This window comes from Papilio machaon, chromosome 23 (genome assembly GCF_912999745.1).
Source record: "Papilio machaon chromosome 23, ilPapMach1.1, whole genome shotgun sequence".
Taxonomy (NCBI): Eukaryota; Metazoa; Arthropoda; class Insecta; order Lepidoptera; family Papilionidae; genus Papilio; species Papilio machaon.
This window is the reverse complement of record NC_060008.1, coordinates 2,785,921-2,808,701: the sequence shown is the minus strand read 5'-3', so window position 1 is coordinate 2,808,701 and position 22,781 is coordinate 2,785,921. Positions and strand designations below refer to the sequence as shown.

Here is a 22,781-nt window from a genome sequence, read left to right as displayed (position 1 = left end):
ATCGTGCCAAATTTCAGTGCGATTCATGCTGCCGTTCTAGAGATACCTTCAAACAAACATCCATCCATCCATACATCCAAACATTAGCATTTATAATATTAGTAAGATACACATATTGCTTACATCTAGAGAAACATCACAACGCTATATTATTACGTGGTTCCAGTATTATTCTTATTTGAAACAAATTTTATTTCAGAAATTAGTACGCTTCGCTACGTACGCGCGCTATTTTAACGCACGCTAAAAAGCCTTCAAATAGAAGAAATGCATTTCCATGTAATTGGTCATACGGCAGCGTTTGTAAAACGCGACGCTTTTTTATGGCGCAGGGTTACATTTTGAGCACTGGATGAAGGAAACAAGAGAGATTTTAAAGCGTTCATGGCTCGAGAGCTGTTAACAGAGTTTTAACGCGGAGTTAAAAAAGCGCCAGTGCGAATGCGCTAGGAGAAATAATCCTTCAAACATTCATTCCTAGATTATCTTTTGTTTCAAAAGCAGATGAGTCTGAATATGATATAAATTTTAATGAAGTCGTAGAATCTGTTGTTTTACGTGTATCATTATATTTTTGATGATAACCAATAAAATCGTAATAGCTTTCGAATCCGTAGGTAGAATGAAGAGTTTTCTAACCTTAAAAATGACGTAATAAACCGTAAATCTTGCGATATTCAACGAAATACTTTTATACTGTGTCGTAAAAGGAAAATATCTTACGTCGACGTCCGGGCGTTGTACAGAAATAGTTTAATACAGCGCCATCTATCGCCGCTAATAGCGAGTTTTGACATAAACTACCCCGAACTTGAGGATGGACGATGTTTTGTCGACACACTTTGAGTATTTTAAGGTTAGATGTAAATCTTTGAAAACTTAACAAAGTAACAAGAATTTCCATAAGTTCGAATTTTTCAATTCCACTAATATTTAAAAAATTTTAATAATAAAATGTGTTGATATTTTAAATTCTCCCTAGTCAAAGACAATTTAAAAGTGATAGTAACCCTAATCTTACTTTTAAATTGTCATCTTTTTTACTTAAAAGAACAGTAATAAAGTGTATGTTATATTTGGAATTGAAGCTTTACTTTATATTATTGATTATTACTCGCGATGAAACTTTAAAAGAAAAGTAATAAATGTAGTTTTTATTGCCAAGTTTTAACTACGGCACGGCCATATAACTTTGAGAAAATTTGATAGCGCTTTAAAGGTATATAATGTAGGGGAAAAATTGTAATATATAAAAAATGCACGCGTGACTTTATACAGAATACTAAGTTAACTTCTTAAAAATTGATTGTGAGAGAGAATCGACAATCATCCCTTCAGCAATCAGCAGTCGTCAATTTATTAATAAAATAATAGTGTTTACTTTATTAATAACTAGTTTTCGCCCGCGACTACGTCCACGCGGAATTAAAAAAAAAGCTTAATAAGTAGCTTATGTGTTTTTCCAGACTATGTGCCAAATTTCATCAATATCCGTTGAACCATTATAGAGATACCTTCTAACAAACATCTATCTATCCATCTAAACTTTTGCATTTATAATATTAATAATGTTTTCCAAACGTAACGAACGTAGTATGAAAAGCAAGTATACGATGATTCTTTAAACAATTGTTTGTAATTTATTTAAAACGTTTTACATAATAACCGGCGTATGTAGCCTCAACGTTAATGTGGTGTTTTTCCACGACTTACAATTCATCGATTATCATAATTAAAAACGTTATTATATTACGATGCAAATCTTTGGGCATACATTATTACTCGACTGACTCAGAATGATAATCTTTTTCACGCGTATGTAAATAAATGTTTTATGTATATAGGTTTTTATAAAGTTTATAAAGTGACGGCCTAGACTAGAGCTTAAACGACTGAATCGTACTCCTTTCTTGATTGTCATACTAGTACAGCCAGTCTTGTTTTTTAACTAACAGATTTGACCGTAGAATTCCATTGCCGTAACACTTGTATAATTTAACAGAACAGATGTATTAATATAAATTTCACGACTTTCGAATTGTACAGTAACAAAATTACGCATATTTTGAACCATTTTTAAAATTATAAAGGCTACTGAGGAAAAAGCTAAGTCAGCCAGCAAGTAATAAAACGAAAAGAAAATCTATGTACTATTTAGAATTTAAAATAAGCGAACAAATAAACACAAAAGATTACAGGATGAAAGGCAAATCAATGAAAGAAAAGTAAATGAAACGTTTCGAATAGTACAGTGGGCAAAACAAGTCTGATCTACTCTAACATATAGAGTCTCACCTCATAGCCTTGTTTGATGGCCATGGCGCCCCGTGGTCGAGACCACGCGGCGTATTCCAGGCCATCTTTCTGTTGGCAGTGCTGTTGGACAAACATACAATGTTAATTTTATTAAGTATATCTAATGCTTAAGATACTACCTGATGTTAAGTGATTATATTATTTAAATACACAGCTATTTTGTATTAGTCATAGCTCTATAAGTCTACACGTAACTTTTACTGTATTCTTTTTGCTCTACTTCAAAATATATTAAATATATAAAATATAATATATATGTAAAATATAATTTTGGCAATTTTCTTCTCTTTCCTAGTCATTTTTGTCTTTTATATAAATATATTTTCTTTAATCTTTTGTTGAAAACAACTTTAGAAATTATTCGAAAAATACACACAATCCTGAACAGACCAACACAATAGCAATAATTCTCTATTATTGAGGACTTCTAATGCCTTATACGACGCTGTTACAGTGGTATGGCGCAAACATACCTATTCATATATCCACATATATGTCGGAAAAACGATTTTTATATCCATGACCCGGCCAACATATAAAATGTTAGTCCTAAACTTGTACAGTGTCCCTTTCCGACGTGATATGAGTGAGTGGGATGGAGTTATTCACGTGAGACGCAGGAACGTGTATGTATGAGAAGCGCATAGTTCGAAAAGGTATGGAGACTATTTAATCTAATACTTTAATTTTTTTTTTATTTCTTTTTAAACGAGATTAGATTTTTTAAACAATATTTAACAAATATACGTACAGAAATATATTGATTTGACCGTAGACCAATTTGCATAAGTACTACGTTTGGCCTACGCCAATGATCTAGACAAGAGAACACTAGTTCACTATAAATTTTCGATTGTTTTGATTATACCTAGTGAAGCGTAGGTATATATGAATTTCTTGTCAACTTTACATAAATATGTCTTGCATGCCTACCATATCGAATCAATTATAAGAGACCAAGAGATGTTTGGATATAAAAAACCGTACTTCTATATAAATGGTCAACAACGCGCTTCTGACTTTGGTATATTTTATATTCCTATGAAATTAAAAATAATACCAACCTTTTGAATGAACAATAGAAATAACTTGAAATAAGTTCAAGCACAAAATTATTAAAAACAAATTAATTGTAAGTTTAAATATTTTTGAAAGCAAGTTAGACATGACTCTCCATGACATCACAGTTCCTAAGAAAAACTCGCGAGACACGGAGTATTTTTCTTAAGCTGTACATGTGTGCGTTGGTACACATGTTTGAGTGCTTGTAGTAGTGTGCACACGTCTTCGGTAGTAAAATATTATGCCGTCGGGTCTAGAAATAACATTGTATAGGTAATCAATAACAGCAATTTTATGTTACAACCTGAGTTTTCAGGGCGTTGGTATAAAGTAAATTGAAGTCTGTAAAGTCTATCCCGATTGAGTGTCGCTAAAAGTAGGCTAAAAGTCTAGTCTAAAGCTAAACGACGTAAACAGAGCTAACAAGTTCCCTTTGTTACAACATATATACCTACAGTAAACATAAGACTACCGTGGATTTCTATAGCCAAAAAATACATATATTGCTCTCTTTACATTAGACGTAAATAATGAAAGAGTTGGCAATACTTTTTTGTGCAGATGTTCGGACCTACAAATATGTTGCACGCCTAGAGCGTTAAGTGATTGATACTTTGTATAGACGGCCTCTAAAACATATCTGAGTTATGACGCATTTATTTTATAAAAGTTCGTAATGCAATGTCATAATCATACGACATGTGCAATTCCAAAATACAGTTCAGGCATACGCGTATGGTAATGCGCGTACTGACAAAATAGATTATCTATCTATATATATAAAAGAAAGTCGTGTTAGTTACACTATTTATAACTCAAGAACGGCTGAATCGATTTGAACGAAAATTGGTGGGCAGGTAGCTTAGAACCAGAAAACGGACATAGGATAATTTTTACCCCGTTTTCTATTTTTTATTCCGCGCGGACGAAGTCGCGGGGAAAAGCTAGTTAGAAATAAATCAATTAATTTAATGAGAAACAAAAACTCCATTGGCTTCCGACATTCCGCTGATGAGCTGGCTATAAGCCGAGGTACTTTGTGCCGATTTGATTCCATTTTTGTGCTGACGATAGTGATTGGGAGTGGTATTGAAAACCGGAATTAATAATAGAGATAGAATTAACCGACAGTAACTTCAACTGGAGCTTTAAGTCGAAAAGAAATGCTGTAATTTTCAAACAGTGACCTGTCTAGAGGATATCACAGAGATCAGTGATAAATACAAATTATCCAGTTTTATTTTATCTCGATGCAGAATAAAAGTCTGAAAAGATGATATAATCAAGGAACAAAATGCCTTAAACATTTTGATTGTACGTCCATTAATTTCCCACTAAACTGAGTTGCAACATGCAAGGGAAAACGATGATTAAGCGCCGCGTCTCGGGGCACACAAACTCAATTTACGATGCCCGTCCATTTGTCACCCGGGAGATCGCGGAGACGGAAGTGCGGAATTATCGAAGTGTTTGTATACACTACGTTGTGAACTTAGCTTTACCATACAGAAATGGTTAATTTATAAACGCAACAAATCCGACTGACTTACACAATGTGGCAAACGAAGAAGAATATAATTAAACATACTTTACTATTTAATATATTTATTTATTAAATTTTCGATGGTTCTTGTCTGTGGTTCAGGGGATTAAGGACTTGGCTTGTAATCTGCAGGTCTTGAATTCGAATCCCGCTATGTACCAATGTCTTTTTTTGATTTCCATCATTGCAGATGATATTTACATTTTCATTTGAAAAATTGTTCAAATTATTTAAGTTATAACTTACAAGTTTTCCTTTTCCTTTGACTCCGGAGTTTGGTACATCCCTACACGTCCTGTGGCACACATCTGTCAGCGTCACTCGCAGTGACACCGCCCGGCTTAGATGTCATTAATGTTAAAAGCGGTCCGCTTTCCTAAATCCACATTTCACACTGAATCTTCAAGTTTTTTTTTTCCTTTATTTCGCTCCAGTAAAACTGTTGTACTGTTGTATGGACCCGGTATTAATAAATACCATAGTATATCAGAGAGAATTACTAAAGTATATCAGACAATAATTGACGGCTAGTAAAACTTACGTACTATATCTGTCGCCAATGAATTCGTCCGTTTGGTATTATAAAACTTCAATATATAGGTATATCTATACCAAATTTTATTGAGATCCGTTCAACGCTTTTGGAGTTACGAGATAAAATCACCATACATTCAAAATTCAATCCTTACAAAATTAGTACAAATAAGAAAGTGAGATAAAAAACTTCATGTGAAAATCCAATACCAAGAGACGTTAACGATGACAATTTTTTTTTATAAATTTTCAACCGCCTTATCCGTGCTTCGTCGACACCCCCGGATAATCCGGACGCGGTATCCGTCACAAAAGGCGGGTATAATCTCTAGCCGCGCGGATATCCGTCAATGTCAAGCACAGCGCGACCGCTACACACGATCGTTATCAACACGGATAGCTGGTGTGATTTTGTTGTGATTGCCTTGAATTCGATTAAGACATATTGTGAAGAAAAGGAAAGCAGACTAGCAACGGGATTTTTTTTAATCAGCACAATTCAAAAATGTTGATTTTAATAACGAAATTGTTCCTTAAATTACCCCTCGTCATGGTTGTCTGTCCGAGTGTGAACTCAAAGACATCTGAACAGGTATCCAAACATGAGAAATTAATTTATGTGGAAGGTAGAGATGTATTCTTAAAAGCTACTATATTATAGTAAAGATTATTATTCAAACATATACCATATATATTCTGCTTATGTTTATACAAGGCGGGTAGTTGATATATGTATATGTTTATAAAAGTAATAGTGGAGAGTTTGATAAAAATGTTAGGTAAAGTCGCGTCGCGTACACAGAAGCAAATTAACGCGATGAGTCGACCGAGCGCCGGTCTGTCTTAGCTTAAAGATGGATGGCTGCGTGGGAGAGAAACGTGCCGGCTCGTAACGCCGAATATTACAAAAAAAAATCTTAATTTATGTTACCTCATACAAAAAAAAAAATATTAAGAGAAACAAATAACAATATTAATGCTACTAAGTTCTTTTGTATCTTTATATCCACTCTTATGCGATTTTTCATAATTGATTTGCATATTATATTGCATCAATCCAATACTAAACCTTTTAAGGAACTTTGGACTTTGCAACAACTCTTTATTCTTGAAATACTCGTATCTGTAATACTAGTTTTCATTCATGGAACACATTTCCAAAAATATTTAATAATATACAATGTAGACTAAAAAAAATATTGCTTTTCATTAATTCAAGTTATTCTATTAAACAAGACCATTTCATTTCTAGCATTAATATTACTATAAAATGAATACTACAAAACGAATATTTATTATTTGTATAAGAAGTTCGACTTAGGTGGTCAGGACTTTGTCTTACGTAGGTAGTTATTAGGTAGAATTTTCTAAGCAATTGGTTGTTTATGTGGTCCATACGTAGAGCGGATAAAGGCATTTCGCTGGTGAAATTACATCGTACTTTTAGTTAGATGTTTGAAACGTATTACGTACCATAATGTTAAATTAAAAATATTTACACAATGTAAGACGTCAAGACTATGACGTAGATCGAAGGAGTTATTATTTCAATTTGCCAAATAAAAATGGCTAGTCATTTGTTTTTTCTTTTGAATATTGTCATATTATGCTCCAACCAAGGAGCTCGGAGCCTACCCATAGTTAGGGTTCTAAGCCACAGTCAACTTCGCTGAGTTAGTGCGTGTTGGTTGACTTTACAAATATCTTTGAATTTCTTCGCAGATAGGTGCATATTGCATGAAGATTTCCTTCCTATATAAATTCGAAAATAGGAAAACATACTGGTACATGGCGGGGTTCAAACCTGGACGGATAGATTTTGGTACTGTCCTTTCAAGCGCTTAGTAACTGCGACGACGCTTTTTGAATATACAGAAATATTATTTACCTAATAGATTATTTAAATTTAGGAAGCTTTATAAATTTTTCTTTGACAACCTGATAACAGTTCGGATTTCAATAAATTAGCAAAATCCGTTGCATTAAGCGATTTCTTTTTTATTTCTAATAATTTAATACTTAAACTTTTACGCTGAGCTATTTTTTATTTAAAAGACATAATCCGCGACAAAGGAACAAAAAACCTTTGACTATTCAAGAGCCGGTATTATCATTTATAAAAAAAGTAAAAGAAGCTAACAAAGGTTAAGTTAGTAAATCGTCTCAATTAAAAAAAAATCCCCACAAGAAGTTGCTTTTGATGACAGATACTGTTAGAAAAAATAATGTAGCGGTTACATAACCCTTCGATATTCGAAATTATGTTGTCGTCGTATGGAGTCCAATGACAAGCAGAGTTATTTACGAGTTTATACAACGCGCAAGTAATTTTGATACTTTTATAATTTAAAATGGTACTGATGTGATAAAAAATAATACTAAAATGAGCAGGATTTCATAATTGTGTGGTTTTTTTTAATGAAGTTTTATTGATAACGGTTTTAAGGAATGACATTTGAAAAGACTATTAATTAGGATTGATTAACGTAGAGGTTAAGAAATAAAATAAGATAAAAATGGCTAAGATTTTTATAAATTATCTTGTATTATTTATGTGTAATCTAGACTTTGATTGTAATATTTATCTAAAAATGATAAAATTCACATTTGAATATGGACTATAATACTTCATGTTAACTAATCATCAGATGGAATTAGAAGATCAAGAAGAATCACTCACCCTATCGCCGAGTATCCCTGCAAGTATTTAACCCTATAAGTCGCGCTGCACCTTACCCTCTCACCCCTTAACAAATAATTCTTAAGGAAGAATTTATTTCCCCAATAATAGGCTACGTTATAGACTTCTTATTGTATTGTACATCATAATATTGTATTGACATGTTATTTATAACGTTTTTAAATACAATTCAATTTAAGGAGCGTAATCAATGGTTTAGAAGTTATTTATTGTTTTAAATCTTGATATATATGTTATTCCACTCACTAGTTCCCTCTATGTCTACTTGGTGAAGGTATAACTTTTTAATTTGGTTGATTTTTTTTATAAGATAAGGGAGGCAAACGAGCAGCGGGAACACCGAGGTGTTCAACGGGGCACAGAGACATTTACAATACCAGAGGAACAGCAGATGCGTTTGAGAAGCTGATAGTTTCTTTAAAGAGTGTATGGTGTTAGTATTAAATATATTTTTTTTTAGTAAAAAATGATATTAAAAAAGTCAAATGGTCTATAGAGTTACGAAGCAGTTATAAATATTTCAGATTTCAACGCTTCCTTCAGACAAAATTACAAATTTTTGTTCTGCACGGACGGAGTCGCGAGCAAAAGCTAGTGTTTTTATAATAGTGTTTCAAAAATAGAAATCTACAATCAGGGCATGTTTGTATGATACGAAAAGTTTGCAATTGGAACAGGTATATTTATTACCTTTTTCCCATGGGTCTCATCTTTTCGAAGCTCCGTGTTCGAATCTTAGCTTCGAATATATTGCAGGCTACGAAACTGCCATAAACTTGACAAAAGTTTTCAACTATCGCTACATAAGCTTTTGTTTAGTTTTACTTATATGATACATATTATGTATGTATTGACAACAGAAGAAAATAAGTATATTATATTTTATGTATTTGTTAAAATTTATTATACCATACAAAATTATTTAGAACAATCTAGAAAGTAGGCAATATTGATTTGAACTATATATTCCCTTTCTGTGCGTCCTCTCCCTCTTCGATTAAAGCTAGGCAACGCATCTGCAATTGCAGTGTGGGCAGAGGTTTGTTTTACTATAACCGCGAACTTAGATGGCCGCTTGCTCGGATGCTACCTAATAATATACAAAAAAGAATCAACAGACAGATTTCAGGAGGTAATTTAACTGTCTGACTATATTAAGACTAAAATTCAACAAATATTAATTTAGTTTTATTATATTTTATAATATTATACTAGCTGTCGCCCGCGACTCCGTCCGCGCGCAGTTAAAAAAAATAAATGGGGGGGGGGGGTTATGAAAAATAGATGTTGGCCGATTCTCAGACCTACTGAATATGCTCACAAAATTTCATGAGAATCGGTGAAGCCGTTTCAGAGGAGTACGGTGACGAAAACTGTGACACGAGAATTTTATATATAAGATAGTTTAAATTAATTAGTTTCTTATGATATGAAATATGGCATAAAGAGAACACTCACAAAGCTTTGCCTGTTACAATAAACAATGAAATTAGCAGCGCTAGGGTGTTTGCGATTAATCCGCCAAATTAGACGGGCTCGGAGTGAAATCGATTAGGGCAGAAACACACGGGGGCAGCGACGTTCGCCTCTCGCACAAGATAAACATGCCCGACTTTTTTTCGCCACGGCAAAGACATTAAGCAAGGATGCTAATAGAGTGACCAAACTTACAACGCAATTTGTACCAAATATGTCTAATACGGTGTTGAATTGAGTGCATAATTGTAGCATAACAATTTACTTTAGTGAACTATGAATTTGGTTATTTATATTACACTTTTAATAAAAAGTTTTATCAGCTTTGCTACAATTTATTAATGCAGAGTTTTGAGGCACATAATTTAATCTTATTCATCCTAATATTATAAATGCGAATGTTTAGATGGATGGATGAATGTTTGTTTGAAGGTATCTCCAGAACTGCTCAATGGATCTTGATGAAATTTGGTTCAGATGAAAAAGATATGTCAAGAAAAACTCCAATTCATTGCACAGTGAATACTTTTATTCCATTTTCAACATTTCTAACGGTCAATTCTACTAGACGACTGTCTTTCCACTAGACGACTTATCACATCGACGGATATCCAACGACTGCCGAGCTCCTGACTCAATAATCAAAACGCTGTTTCAACCCCACCACTCTCAATCCATTCGCCGGAAGTTGTCACAAAAGAGTGGCGGGGTCGAGCAGTGCTGCCATCTAAGAAAACTAAAACTACCTTTTATAAAATTATTACATTCGGCCATCCTACGAAATGTGTAGCCTCCTGGCACACTAAAACATCAGGAACTCTGCCAATTGTTACTTATTATAATTTTGAAGCCAATATAATAAAATCTTAATTTAATTTAACAATGTAACTATAATACAATATTATAAAACGGTATAAAAGTATCTATTTTCCTCATAAAAGTATTCAACCTACGTAATAATTATTAGAGACTCAAGTAGAAGCTCTTATGAATGATTTAAAATCGCAAGTCGATCAATCTAACCAAGAGCTTGATAAAAGTCTAGACTTCCTAACGGACCAATTAAAAAACATTGAAGGTAAGTTATCTACGTTAGCTGAGGAGGCGATCTGGAAAAACGGACATCGCTACTTGAAGAGCGATTAGATACTTTGGAACTTTTTCCTCTAAAAACAGCCGTTGAAATAAGAAACGTCCCTGGTAAACAAGCAGACTCCAAATCCAATCTCCTACAAACTTTTGAGCGCCTAACTAATACTTTGGATGTTCAAATTGAGAAGAATGAGCCGACTCCACAACGTCTACAGTCGTTGTCGAATTTACCAATACTTGGACTGAAATGGATGTGCTAGCGTCTGTCAAAAGTACAGAAAAAACAGAACTGACGAACTAAACTCCAAGCAACTTCCTTTCGTCGGAGAAGTCATTCCAGTTTACATGTTATAAAGATTAAAAGAGATTAACAAAAATTAGAAGAGTACATTTTCTCGCCAGAGAATTAGCAAAGGCAGAAAAATACGCTCACAGCTGGGTTAAAAATGGTAAAATACTTTTACGAAAAACAGAAGGGGCATTGTCATTAAAAACGAAGATCAACTACATTCATTACGGACACAAATTAAAATATTCTACGTAGTACAATATTTAAACACATTTGTATAACATATACCGTCCATAATGTTATCTTGCTTGTTCTTTTTATAAATGTAATATGTAGACACACTTTACTAAAACATAAAAATCAACACTCCCAAAATAATACAATTAACTGCCAACAATCAACTTACTCTTATCACACATACTACCACCGCATCATAGAAGTGTACAATGCCAGGCATACTTATAAAATTCACCTTAGTTCCCCAATTTGTTTATCATACAAGTATGCTAACCTTGAAATTAATGTTCCATATTACGGTTGCTTAATTTGTAAATACTGGTACTGTGTAAACATCAACACACTGTACGGCCTATTACTACTACCATTGGAGAACATTATATATTACTCATGTACACTAAATTTATGAAAAGTTACAATAAAAGTTGCAATATACGTGTCATATTACTAATCTACAATATCTTATATACAATGATATAAATATCAATTTCACACTATCAACTAACAGTATTAAAACTCATAACAATAAAAATACAACATCATTCCTCCAATACTGTCAACTTCATGAAAACTGTTATTGTTACTTAATAACGAACACGAATTTTGTTTACAAAATCAAAACATACGTTTTATCAATTTAAACCTCTATTAATATGTCGTATTATGTATACACATACTAAGGCACTCTGATGTTTTACAAAACAAACAGCCCTAAGCGTAGTACTTATATCCATTCATTTTTTTGGTAGGAGTACTAATGTACCCTTAATTATATCCGACTTACAAATAATGTACCACACAATCTCAATAATTAATGATAACATCGACAACATTGTACCATCTAAGGCACAAACCTGCACATCTGAAGAATTCAACTCGTTAATAAAATCACCAACACATAAACTAAAGATTCTAACACAGAATATAAAGAAAAGAGTATATTGTGCAATTTTAACGGTTTCCTATTACTTCTTTCCAGAATAGCAATAAGTCCTGGCACCATTATTTTATTAGAATGCTGGCTTAACAATTCTTTATGTATCCCTTAAATAAAGGGGTACAATACTAGTAGTCTAGAATTTAAAAAAAAAAAACAAAAAAATGGCATAATGATATACACTAAAAACTATTTACACTGTGATTCCTTTGAACATAAACTTTCAGATGCTACCTGTATTATAACAAATAAAAAAATGGTATTATCCTAAAGTCCATTAACAGATCGCAATCATTTCATAATGTAATACCATTCCTTAAATCATTAGAAGAACTATTAATCTCATGTAAGAATTATAAAAAAAACATCGTAATAACAGGTGATATGAACATAATGTTCAAAATGCTCTCACCGACCACGATACCATATTCCTTCCTAGTCATGGATACTAACCAAACAAAACCCTTTTTCACTATCACTGTTACCAAGACTAATTACAAAGAAGTTTCTGAAACAATCAAAGCATCAGACCTCTCAAAAATATTTATTACTACTGATTGTAACTTGGCCACAGACTATCTTTTAGATATTATATCTAAACCAATTACCAGACACTAAAAAAACTCTGGATCTTGTCAGGACTATTAAGGTGCACGAAAAATAGAGATCGAATGCATATGAAATTACGAAATCAACCTGTTAATGTTATTTTTATTAAGACATATAAACGTTATAGAAATCACTGTAAAACCCTTCTTAGAAAAGCAAAAGCCAATTATGAAATAGAACGTCTGAGGGAAGCTAGTAAAGCGAAAAATATGAAAATAACGTGGCGAATCATAAACGAAATTACACATTTAAAAACAATTCCCAAGGTATCACAAGATCTTCTAGAAAATAACCAACTATATAAAAAAAAGCAGTCAACGATGTGAATAGTTATTTTGTTAATATAGGTAAAGCTCTCGCAGAAAATATTGCTCCCGACACTGATATAAGTAATAGTCTACAGCCAACTAATACAACACTAAATTCCGTGATCCTAACAGATACCGATATACCTGAAATTCTGAACACCATTAACGCGTTAAAAATCGATAGCTCCATGGGCTGGGACAAATTTTCCTCCGCTGTACTACGCTAAAATAGTTACTTACTTGCACCAGTCATAACACACATTGTTAATCTTTCCCTACAGTCAAGAGTCTTTCCTAAATCTCTTAAACATGGCAAAAAATACCTATGCACAAAAGTGATGATAAAATGATTGTTGGTAACTACAGGCCCAATTCCATATTAACATATTTATCGAAGGTTTTTGAAAAGATAATTAACAATAGATTGGTCAGTTATCTAGAACACAACAACATGTTCTCTAAAAATCCATTTGGCTTCCGAAGAAATAGGTCGACTTCAAATGCTGTACTAACATTAACAGAATATGTCGATATGTAAAAACTATCAGAAAGAAGAGTATTGCTCTATTTCTAAATCTTGCAAAGGCCTTTGACACTGTGCCAATACCGCTACTTTTAAACAAGTTAGAAGGTCTTAAAAACAAGGAATCAAAAATGTTCAACTTAACCTTTTCAAAGACTACCTCTCGGATAGGACACAGAGCATAAAGATAAGACCTCATATAAGTGACCCCTTTACTGTCAGCTGTGGTGTTCCGCAGGACAGTATACTAGGGCCTACCCTCTTTCTAGTTTATATAAACGAGCTTTGCAACCTCCCAGTCGATCGCGGTATCATTATCACTTATGCTGATGATACAGTTTTAGTTGTCCAAGGAGACACCTGGCCTGAGACTTTTGCATCAGCCCAGGGAGCGTTTAACAACATCTCAATGTGGCTCAGAAATAATAGATTAACATTAAATATAGAAAAAACAAAGCATGTAACATTTTCCATTAAGAACCCGCAGAATTTCGAGTCCCTCTTTCTACTTGCACACACCTCATCTACCTGCCAAAACAGGTTCCCGAATATCATGTGTAAATGCCAGACCATACAAAAAGTTACCTCAATTAGATATCTTAGCGTAATCAATTAACTCAGCGAATCAGAAAATTAACTGCAGTTTTCAAAACATCAGGGTTTGTGCATATAAAAGACATCATTAAAATGTTATATTACTCCCTATGTCAGTCTGTGCTAAGTTATTGTATTTCGTCTTGGGGAGGTTCAAATAAAATAAATCTTTTTCCACTCGAGAGAGCCCAACGCGGTATACTAAAATACAGCACAAACCGCCCATACAGATATCCAACAGCTAACCTGTACAGGGAATGTAAAGTTCTTACAGTAAGGCAACTATATATACCGGCTCTTATCCTTCATCATCACTCATCAATTACATACAATCACGAGCTAATCTTCATTCAACGCTCTGCACGTAATATATGTGAAGTGCCAAGAGTTCATACTACGTTTTCCGGAAAATTTTCATACTTCTTAAGCCCATGTCTACATAACAAAATACACAAAGAAAACAAAATACTCAATCTTAATATCTTTTGCATATTATACTCATTGATTTAATTGTATAGAACCTTTTCATCCTTGATATAAACATTCACACACACGCAATCATACATCAATACACATTCATCCCAACAAGAGTCCTTACATACACACATTTACTTTTATTCTCACTTGACGACGTCGAAGGAGCTCTTTTCCTCTTTACTTTCCTCCGTTTTGCGTACTTACGCTTCCTTGGTGGAGTTGTAGGTAGCGTACCTCCAACTTAGTCATCGTCTGACGTCATATCTAAATGTATTAAATCCCTGGAATCATGTCTCAATCTCTCTTATTTACATCAAAGTTCAGTCTCAGTCAAATTTAAAGTCATTCGTTTCCTACGGTCCAGCGAGCATCATTGCTCACTCAATCATTAAGTTCAGTCGTTTCTTACAGTCCAGCGAGCATCATTGCTCACTCAATCATTAAGTTCAGTCGTTTCTTATAGTCCAGCGAGCATCATTGCTCACTCAATCATTAAGTTCAGTCGTTTCTTATAGTCCAGCGAGCATCATTGCTCACTCAATCATTAAGTTCAGTCGTTTCTTATAGTCCAGCGAGCATCATTGTTCACTCAGTCATTAAGTTCAGTCGATTCTTACAGTCCAGCGAGCATCATTGCCCGCTCAATCAATATCCAGCGTACATCATTGTTCGCTCAATCATTATCCAGCGAACATTCATTGTTCGCTCAATCATTATCCAGCATACATCATTGTTCGCTCAATCATTATCCAAAAACATGATATTTATCCACTGTTTAATCGTTCGAAGCGAGTAATTTCAATAGACATAAATACAAAAAAAATAAAAAGTAAGTAAATGATTCACACACAAATAAAGTTTCATACATAATAAAATAGAAACCTCTATTATTTATTTCCCTGTTGGGGGGTCTCGCTTGTATAACTATGAAATCATTACCCGTATTCAATTTCCAAATATTCCGTAAAACGTTTAAAATTCTAAAGAATTCAAAATAGGTAGCATAAATATAAATAAAGAAAAGTGAAAATACGAGTTAAAATCACATTCGATACTTATAAATCAATAAGTCATTAAATAAATATTTTTAATAATGACGTAAATAATGATCTCAATAAAAAGTCTTTGTAACACTAGCTTTTACCCGCGACTCCGTCCGCTCGGAATAAAAAAAAAATATAGAAAACGGGGTAAAAATTATCCTATGTCCTTTTCCTGGTTCTAAGCTACCTGCCCACCAATTTTCAGTCAAATCGATTCAGCCGTTCTTGAGTTATAAATGGTGTAACTAACACGACTTTCTTTTATACATTTAGATATAGAAGATATGCATAATTTGTATTTTTGGAAAATAGCCGTGATCAAATGCAGTATGACAGTGTCATATTTGTGCAGTATCGAAAGTAAAATAAAAAAATAAAAAAAAATAAAAATAAAAAAATTAACAAGCGTTATAGCTACTTTGTACTTTAAAGTAATTTTTTTTTTTTTTTAATGTAAATTAGTATTTAAAATTCTGAGGGCGTTCATACCTGGATTTTTATATCCCACTTCTGAAATGTCAAGAAAAACTCCAATTCATTGCACAGTGAATACTTTTATTCCATTTTCAACATTTCTAACGGTCAATTCTACTAGACGACTGTCTTTCCACTAGACGACTTATCACATCGACGGATATCCAACGACTGCCGAGCTCCTGACTCAATAATCAAAACGCTGTTTCAACCCCACCACTCTCAATCCATTCGCCGGAAGTTGTCACAAAAGAGTGGCGGGGTCGAGCAGTGCTGCCATCTAAGAAAACTAAAACTACCTTTTATAAAATTATTACAGATAGTCATAATTTTGGTTAGATGTTGGAGTTACACATAGGCTACTAGTTAAGTTTTTTTTTATTCGCGAAAGAGTCGCTAGCTAGTGTCCTATATTGATATTTATCTATTTATCACGGGATATTCGTTAGATGACTGTGGTACGCATTAGTCACTTATCAATATATTCGAGTGCACTTAATTTTGTGCCAAAATTGTGTATTTGAATTCTAGTTCGATGTAGAGAAATAAACATCTTAAATGTAACCTGTCTAACAATAACTATATATAGTGTTTTATATGTCTTGTTCTTAAATTAAAAAGCTCTTTGTCTCTAAGTAAGATATTTCATAGTCACCCTAATCTGGATGTCATTAGACGTTGCGGAGGGGGCGTCATTACGGCGATGAGTAGACCAACCATTAATCTTCTCGGACCGGTCTCCCGGCTGTCAAAATTGTGGCTACCGACAGAGATGTGTTCTGCGCTACTGTCTACCATTGTGGCCGGCGATTGTTTTTGGTGAATGAGCCGAAAAGGCCCCTAATGTATTAGATGGCGTTATTAATTAAATGTGCGAGTTAATTCAACGGTTGACTTCAGAGTGCTGTAAAGAGATAGTTGAGCTAATTTGGTATTGTATTTTGATATTATTCTATTCGCTTAGTTATGTTAAAGAAAATAGAAATATATATCTAATCTACAGGACGTGTACTGAGTTTTATAAGTCGATACATGGAATAAAGTTAAACAATCATTTATAGTAGGTTCTTTTGAAAAACATGTACAAAAATACATTGAGATTCCTTTCATTATCTATTAAAATAATTATTGTAATTTGTATCGAAAATCTACCAATTTATAATCTGTATATAAATGTGCAGCGGTTTTTTTAATCTATAATATATACAGATGGCAATGACTACTGCCACTTAATTATATGGTCGTCCAAAGCCGGCTCCATTAAATTCCTATGTGAAAAACAATATTTTGTATGAAAAGTCCTTGTATTCGTCTTTTCAAAGTATCTTACTAAGTTTATTGATCACAAGCTGATCAATAACAAATGCAATACAATTGATTTTTAAATAATAAATTGCCTTTGGCTACCTTCAAATCATAGAGGCGTGAATATTCAAAAAATTCTCGACAACCCTATAGCACCTGGTGAAAAATATAATTAATATCGAATATAAAGCATGAAATTCATGCGAAATCAACCGTGAAATCTTTCAACCCTAACAAATGGATTTCTAAAACGCACCCCACGGAATTTCAAAATACTCATATTCCATTGCTGCTCTAATTGATCTGTATATATCGAGCTGTTTATGTTACCCAGCAATGTATATGGTACGAAATATTTCTTTTAAAGTTTATAATAAAAAAAATAGTTAGGGTTGACGAAACAAAGAACGATTTTGTTTCTCAGAGAGCTTATGACAAATGATTGGGACATACGTCTTATTCAAATATTCTTATATGCATAATTGATTTTGACGTACTGCAATTAAGTCGTTACAGATGTTAGACAGTCGGTTAATCTGTATTGTGGGATTATTAATACGTTTATGTCGCTTGACTGATTGAATCCATTTACTATCTGTGAGAAATCTTTTGATATTGCGTCATAAAAAACTCTTTATATAAAAATTAATATTAAGTAAATATATAAATATGAACCTTTAACGTTGACATTCGTCATATAACTAATTGATAACTAATTGATATAAAACTACATGATATTCGTTATACATTTAATTATTAATGAATAAATATTTTAATTTAATTACTAACCGAATATTTTTTATTAAAGAATAATAATTACGAATTTAATTATCTATATCTTGTATATATAAAAGAAAGTGGTGTTAGTTACACTACTTATAACTCAAGAACGGCTGAATCGATTTGACTGAAAATTGGTGGACATGTAGCTTAGAACCACGAAAAGGACATAGGATAACTTTTACCCCGTTTTCTATTTTTCATTCAGCGCGGACGGGGTTGCGGGTAAAAGCTAGCTAATGAATAATTAAATTAAAATTAATACATATCTACTACAAAGAATATTCCTATAACTACTAAGCCAACTTAAAAATTAAATACTAAAAAGTTACATTTTTCGTAACTGTGTCATTGTATTTTTAACATAGAATCGGTGGCACATTTTTAGATCACTTATTCAAAATATAAACATCTAGCTCCGACCTCCGCTATGTACCAATATGTTTTTCGATTTTCATATGTACATTATTACGATGACAAACACTCCTTCACATATCGGCGAAGAAATTCATAGATATATGTGAAGTAAACCAACCCGCACTGTGCTAGCGTGGTTGACCTAGTCACCCCTAACTTTGGTAGTCTCCTAGCCCTTCAGTGGCGACATTTTTGGGCTGACGACACGCTTTATTATAATAACAGTGGTACGTACAGAATACAGACGTGAAGTGGAAGCAATTCCAAATTTCATATGATGATTGTGCCGAAAGCCTAATTTTGGTCCCTTTTCCTTCCCCGCCCTTTTCTTATAATAAATGAATGGAAAGGAATTAGGTTAGACAGAGGATGGGACACATAGGAAGGGGATATATCATTTTCTGTGCGTCTTCTCCTCCGTTTATTAAAGGTAGACAACGCATCTGCACTTTCGGATGTCTATGGGCAACGGTTGCTTCGCTATTTTGGCTATTATCTTATATATAAAATTCTCGTGTCACAGTTTTCGTTCCCGTACTCCTCCGAAACGGCTTGACTGATTCTCATGAAATTTTGTGAGCATATTCAGTAGGTCTGAGAATCGGCCAACATCTATTTTTCATACCCCTATTAAGTTTCTTTTAACTGCGCGCGGACGGAGTCGCGGGCGACAGCTAGTAAAGTATATTATATTTTTGTACTCAAATCTACTGTAGACAAATATTGGTAACAAGTTTGATGAAATGTTAAGCTTTCTAAAGCCATTTGATTCCATATATTTCAAAATTTGATCAAATATTTGGCGTAGATTTTTTTCTCCATCAAACACAGCCGCCTCTCCCACAGTTAGTCGTATGTTTTTTTTTCACTTTGTCTTTTTTATTATTTCATTATTGTATGGGATCTCGGCAGACATCAAAATATCATTAGTCGGGTTCACTACATTGGGATATATTGCCAATTTTTTTCTCGGTAACTCAAAAAAAAGTCAACCTTGCCGACACCTAAGTCCTTTATTGTATCAATGAGGTATTGTGTTCTAGCTATACATTTTTTATTCCACTACTGTATTAAATATTTCTTTGTTATAGATCAGCGGTGAAATGTGTCAATATCGATTTTTTTTTAATATATCCAAATTATTTTTAAAGAGTAGAGTTTTTAAATGACAATAAACGGTATATTAAAATAAAGTTAAAAGATCTGAACTAAGATGATAAAAATGGAAAAAGGTATTTTCTAATTCGATCGTTTAATTTTTACTGTAAGCTATAAACAGAAATATTGATTAACTAACTTTTGCCTGCGACTTTGTTCGCGCTCCGTTCAGCCGTTCTTCAGAAACCGTCTAACAAACATTCATCTATTCATCCATACATCTAAACATTCGCATTTATAATATTACTAAGAAGATGGTAACTTTAAATGAAACTTACGTGGATATACCCATTTAAATAATATAAAAAAGTACAAAAGCAATAATTATATCATATTTGTGGGATAAAAAATACTCTATTCTTTTTCACTCGTTATAAAAAACTATTCCTAATTGCCATATTACCGCTAAAGCAGTTTACTTTCCCAATAACTCGATAACCTTATAGAAGCGAGCGTATCACCATCTCAAAGGCCAGCAACGCATTTGCGATTCCTCTAGTATTGCAGATGTCCATGGGCGTCGATGAACACCTTGGTGTTCCCGCTGCTCGTTTGCTCCCTTCTCTTATATAAAAAAGCAACGTATCATTGACTTAACAGAATTCATTTCGCTTATCAGCATTATCAATGGTAATAATTTTTTGCGTTATATCGCACGCGCGAAATTTCTTCAGCGTATCGATTTCACACGAGAAAGTGTTAGGTGGATGTTTGAACGGAATTCTTTATCACGCGAATTTGTTACGAATTTTAATCAGATGGTATTTTTATGAAGTTTTTAATAAACTACTGTGTACAAAAAACAGAAGTATTGAGATTGAATGTGGAAGGCTACGAAGGTAAAGTAAGACGAAAGAATGTATGGATGGATTGTTCGAATGATGATGTTTCTAAGAATTCAAACTAAAAAATTCAATTATAAGTAAGAACTGATCATGAATTATTCACAGGATGTAAGAAAAATGATCTCTTTCTATAACCTTCCCACGAAATTTAAAATTTGCATGCGCATCTCGATTCACAACTAGATCATTTATAACTAGACAAACCGAAAGAAAAAAGGATTCGCACATCGTATACTAAATAGACAAAACCTGTTTAGCGATTCAGTACGCATCATTACCAAATATTAAATCACTTACGATTTGCACAAGAATTGTTTATTTCTAAACCTTATTACTTAACAAATAAAATTCAAAATCAATTTATCAAAACATCAGTATGAGTAACCCTTTAGGATATTCCCAAGACACTCGATTCAATGGTTGTATCAACGCCCGCAGCGTTGCAAAAGTATGCAAATATTTTTTGGACAACCCTATTTTAACACTACATACATTATAACAAAATAGACCTTGAGATAAATATGTTACGGTTTAAATTTTTTTATCAGAAAATCCAAACGTTATTTCATTAAATAATAAACTCTACGTCTATTGAATAAGGTATAATTTTGGTCATAAAATTTAGAGTTTAGTAATGTTTGATGGATTAGGTAAATTAAGGAAGATACTTCGGAATGTTTTGATTAATCATTTCCTATATATCGTGAGGTCTACTTGAGATCGTTTAGTTTTGTTCTCAAGACGTGTATTAACATAATTGCTTGGGAATATTACCAAAAAAGGTCTACATATATTAAAACTCGGTCATATTGTCTACGAGACCTGCATATGTAATAAATACTCAGATATCTTATTAGACTTGAGAAATCTTTCAGCATCATTTAAAGGGTATCAAATATAATTTAAAAAAATTACTCTATTTTATACGTTATCATTTACGCAATAATAACTTATACTAGTCTATATCATTTTCACCTAATTAATTACTTAAGAAAACTTCTTTAGTATACCAAAGTTCCATTATTTTTTTTATTACAAAATGAAGCAGACACTCATAATTTCCCTGCTTTTCACCCTATGTTGAGTCATCATCATCATCAACCTGCCCTTATCCCTATGGAGGGTCGGCACAGTATGTACTACTCCTCCATACATCTCTATCAGCCGTCATATTTGAATTTACCCCCTTCTTACGCATATCCTCTTTCACACAATCCATCCATACTTTCTTTGGTCTTCCTCTACCTTTATAGCCATTTCACCCTACGTTGAGTATTATAGGTATATTATAGGTATTATACTTATATATCTGAATTCATTTCTTTCTTACACACATCTCTACAAGGCCTTACTTATTCCATCAATAATTTGTTCGTCTACCCTTGTAGCGATCTACATTAATTCTATCAACTTTCTCGTTTCAAATTAGCTCGATATATTATATCGCATTTAATTTTATACATCCAACTTACATTTAATCATTTCCTTCAAATGTCAATCAAAGCATTTAACTAACGTGTACGATTTCATTCGCCTTGGAACCACAGACTACTTGGTAATGTGCACAGAATATAAAATTAAATTTACTTTTTTTTAAATCTTTCTAATATTATAAATACGAATGTTTAGATGGATGGATGGATGTTTGTTTGATGGTATCTCCGGAACGGCTCAACAGATCTGGATTAAATTGGACACAGATGTGGAACATAGTCTGGAAAAACATATAGGCAACTTATTAAGATTATTGTTTAATTCTGCTCGGACGGAGTCGCTGGCGACAGCTAGTATAGTTATAAGAACAAGAAATTAGCGCGAGCATCCCACAGGTAGTAAAATAAAATAATAGTATTGTTACTTTCATTTAAAAAACGTTCATTAATCGATTGGTAATTATATAAAAATGCATGAAATAGATTTTCAGATATTACAATCAAACAGAAAGACAAACACGTTAATGGACGATTTTTAATCTGTAGTAATGTAGTAGTAGTGTAGTAGTCGAACATGTAGCCATAAAATTTTTGTCACAGTTTCTTTTCGTTCATAAAGAATGCTGTA

The 22,781-nt window shown here is 33.1% G+C and overlaps 1 protein-coding gene across 3 annotated transcripts in view; it reads right to left on the bottom strand.

Annotated features, from left to right (window-relative positions):
- Positions 1–22,781, bottom strand: part of LOC106711224 (zinc finger protein rotund) — a 129,423-nt gene that overhangs the window by 73,416 nt on the left and 33,226 nt on the right. For 2 of the 3 annotated variants that reach the window (XM_045683636.1, XM_045683637.1), the window contains exon 4: positions 2,296–2,376. The exons of the other annotated variant lie outside the window; for it this stretch is intronic. In XM_045683636.1, coding sequence (XP_045539592.1) covers positions 2,296–2,376 — 81 coding nt within the window. The remainder of the gene's footprint in view (positions 1–2,295; positions 2,377–22,781) is intronic. 3 annotated transcript variants of the gene reach the window in all.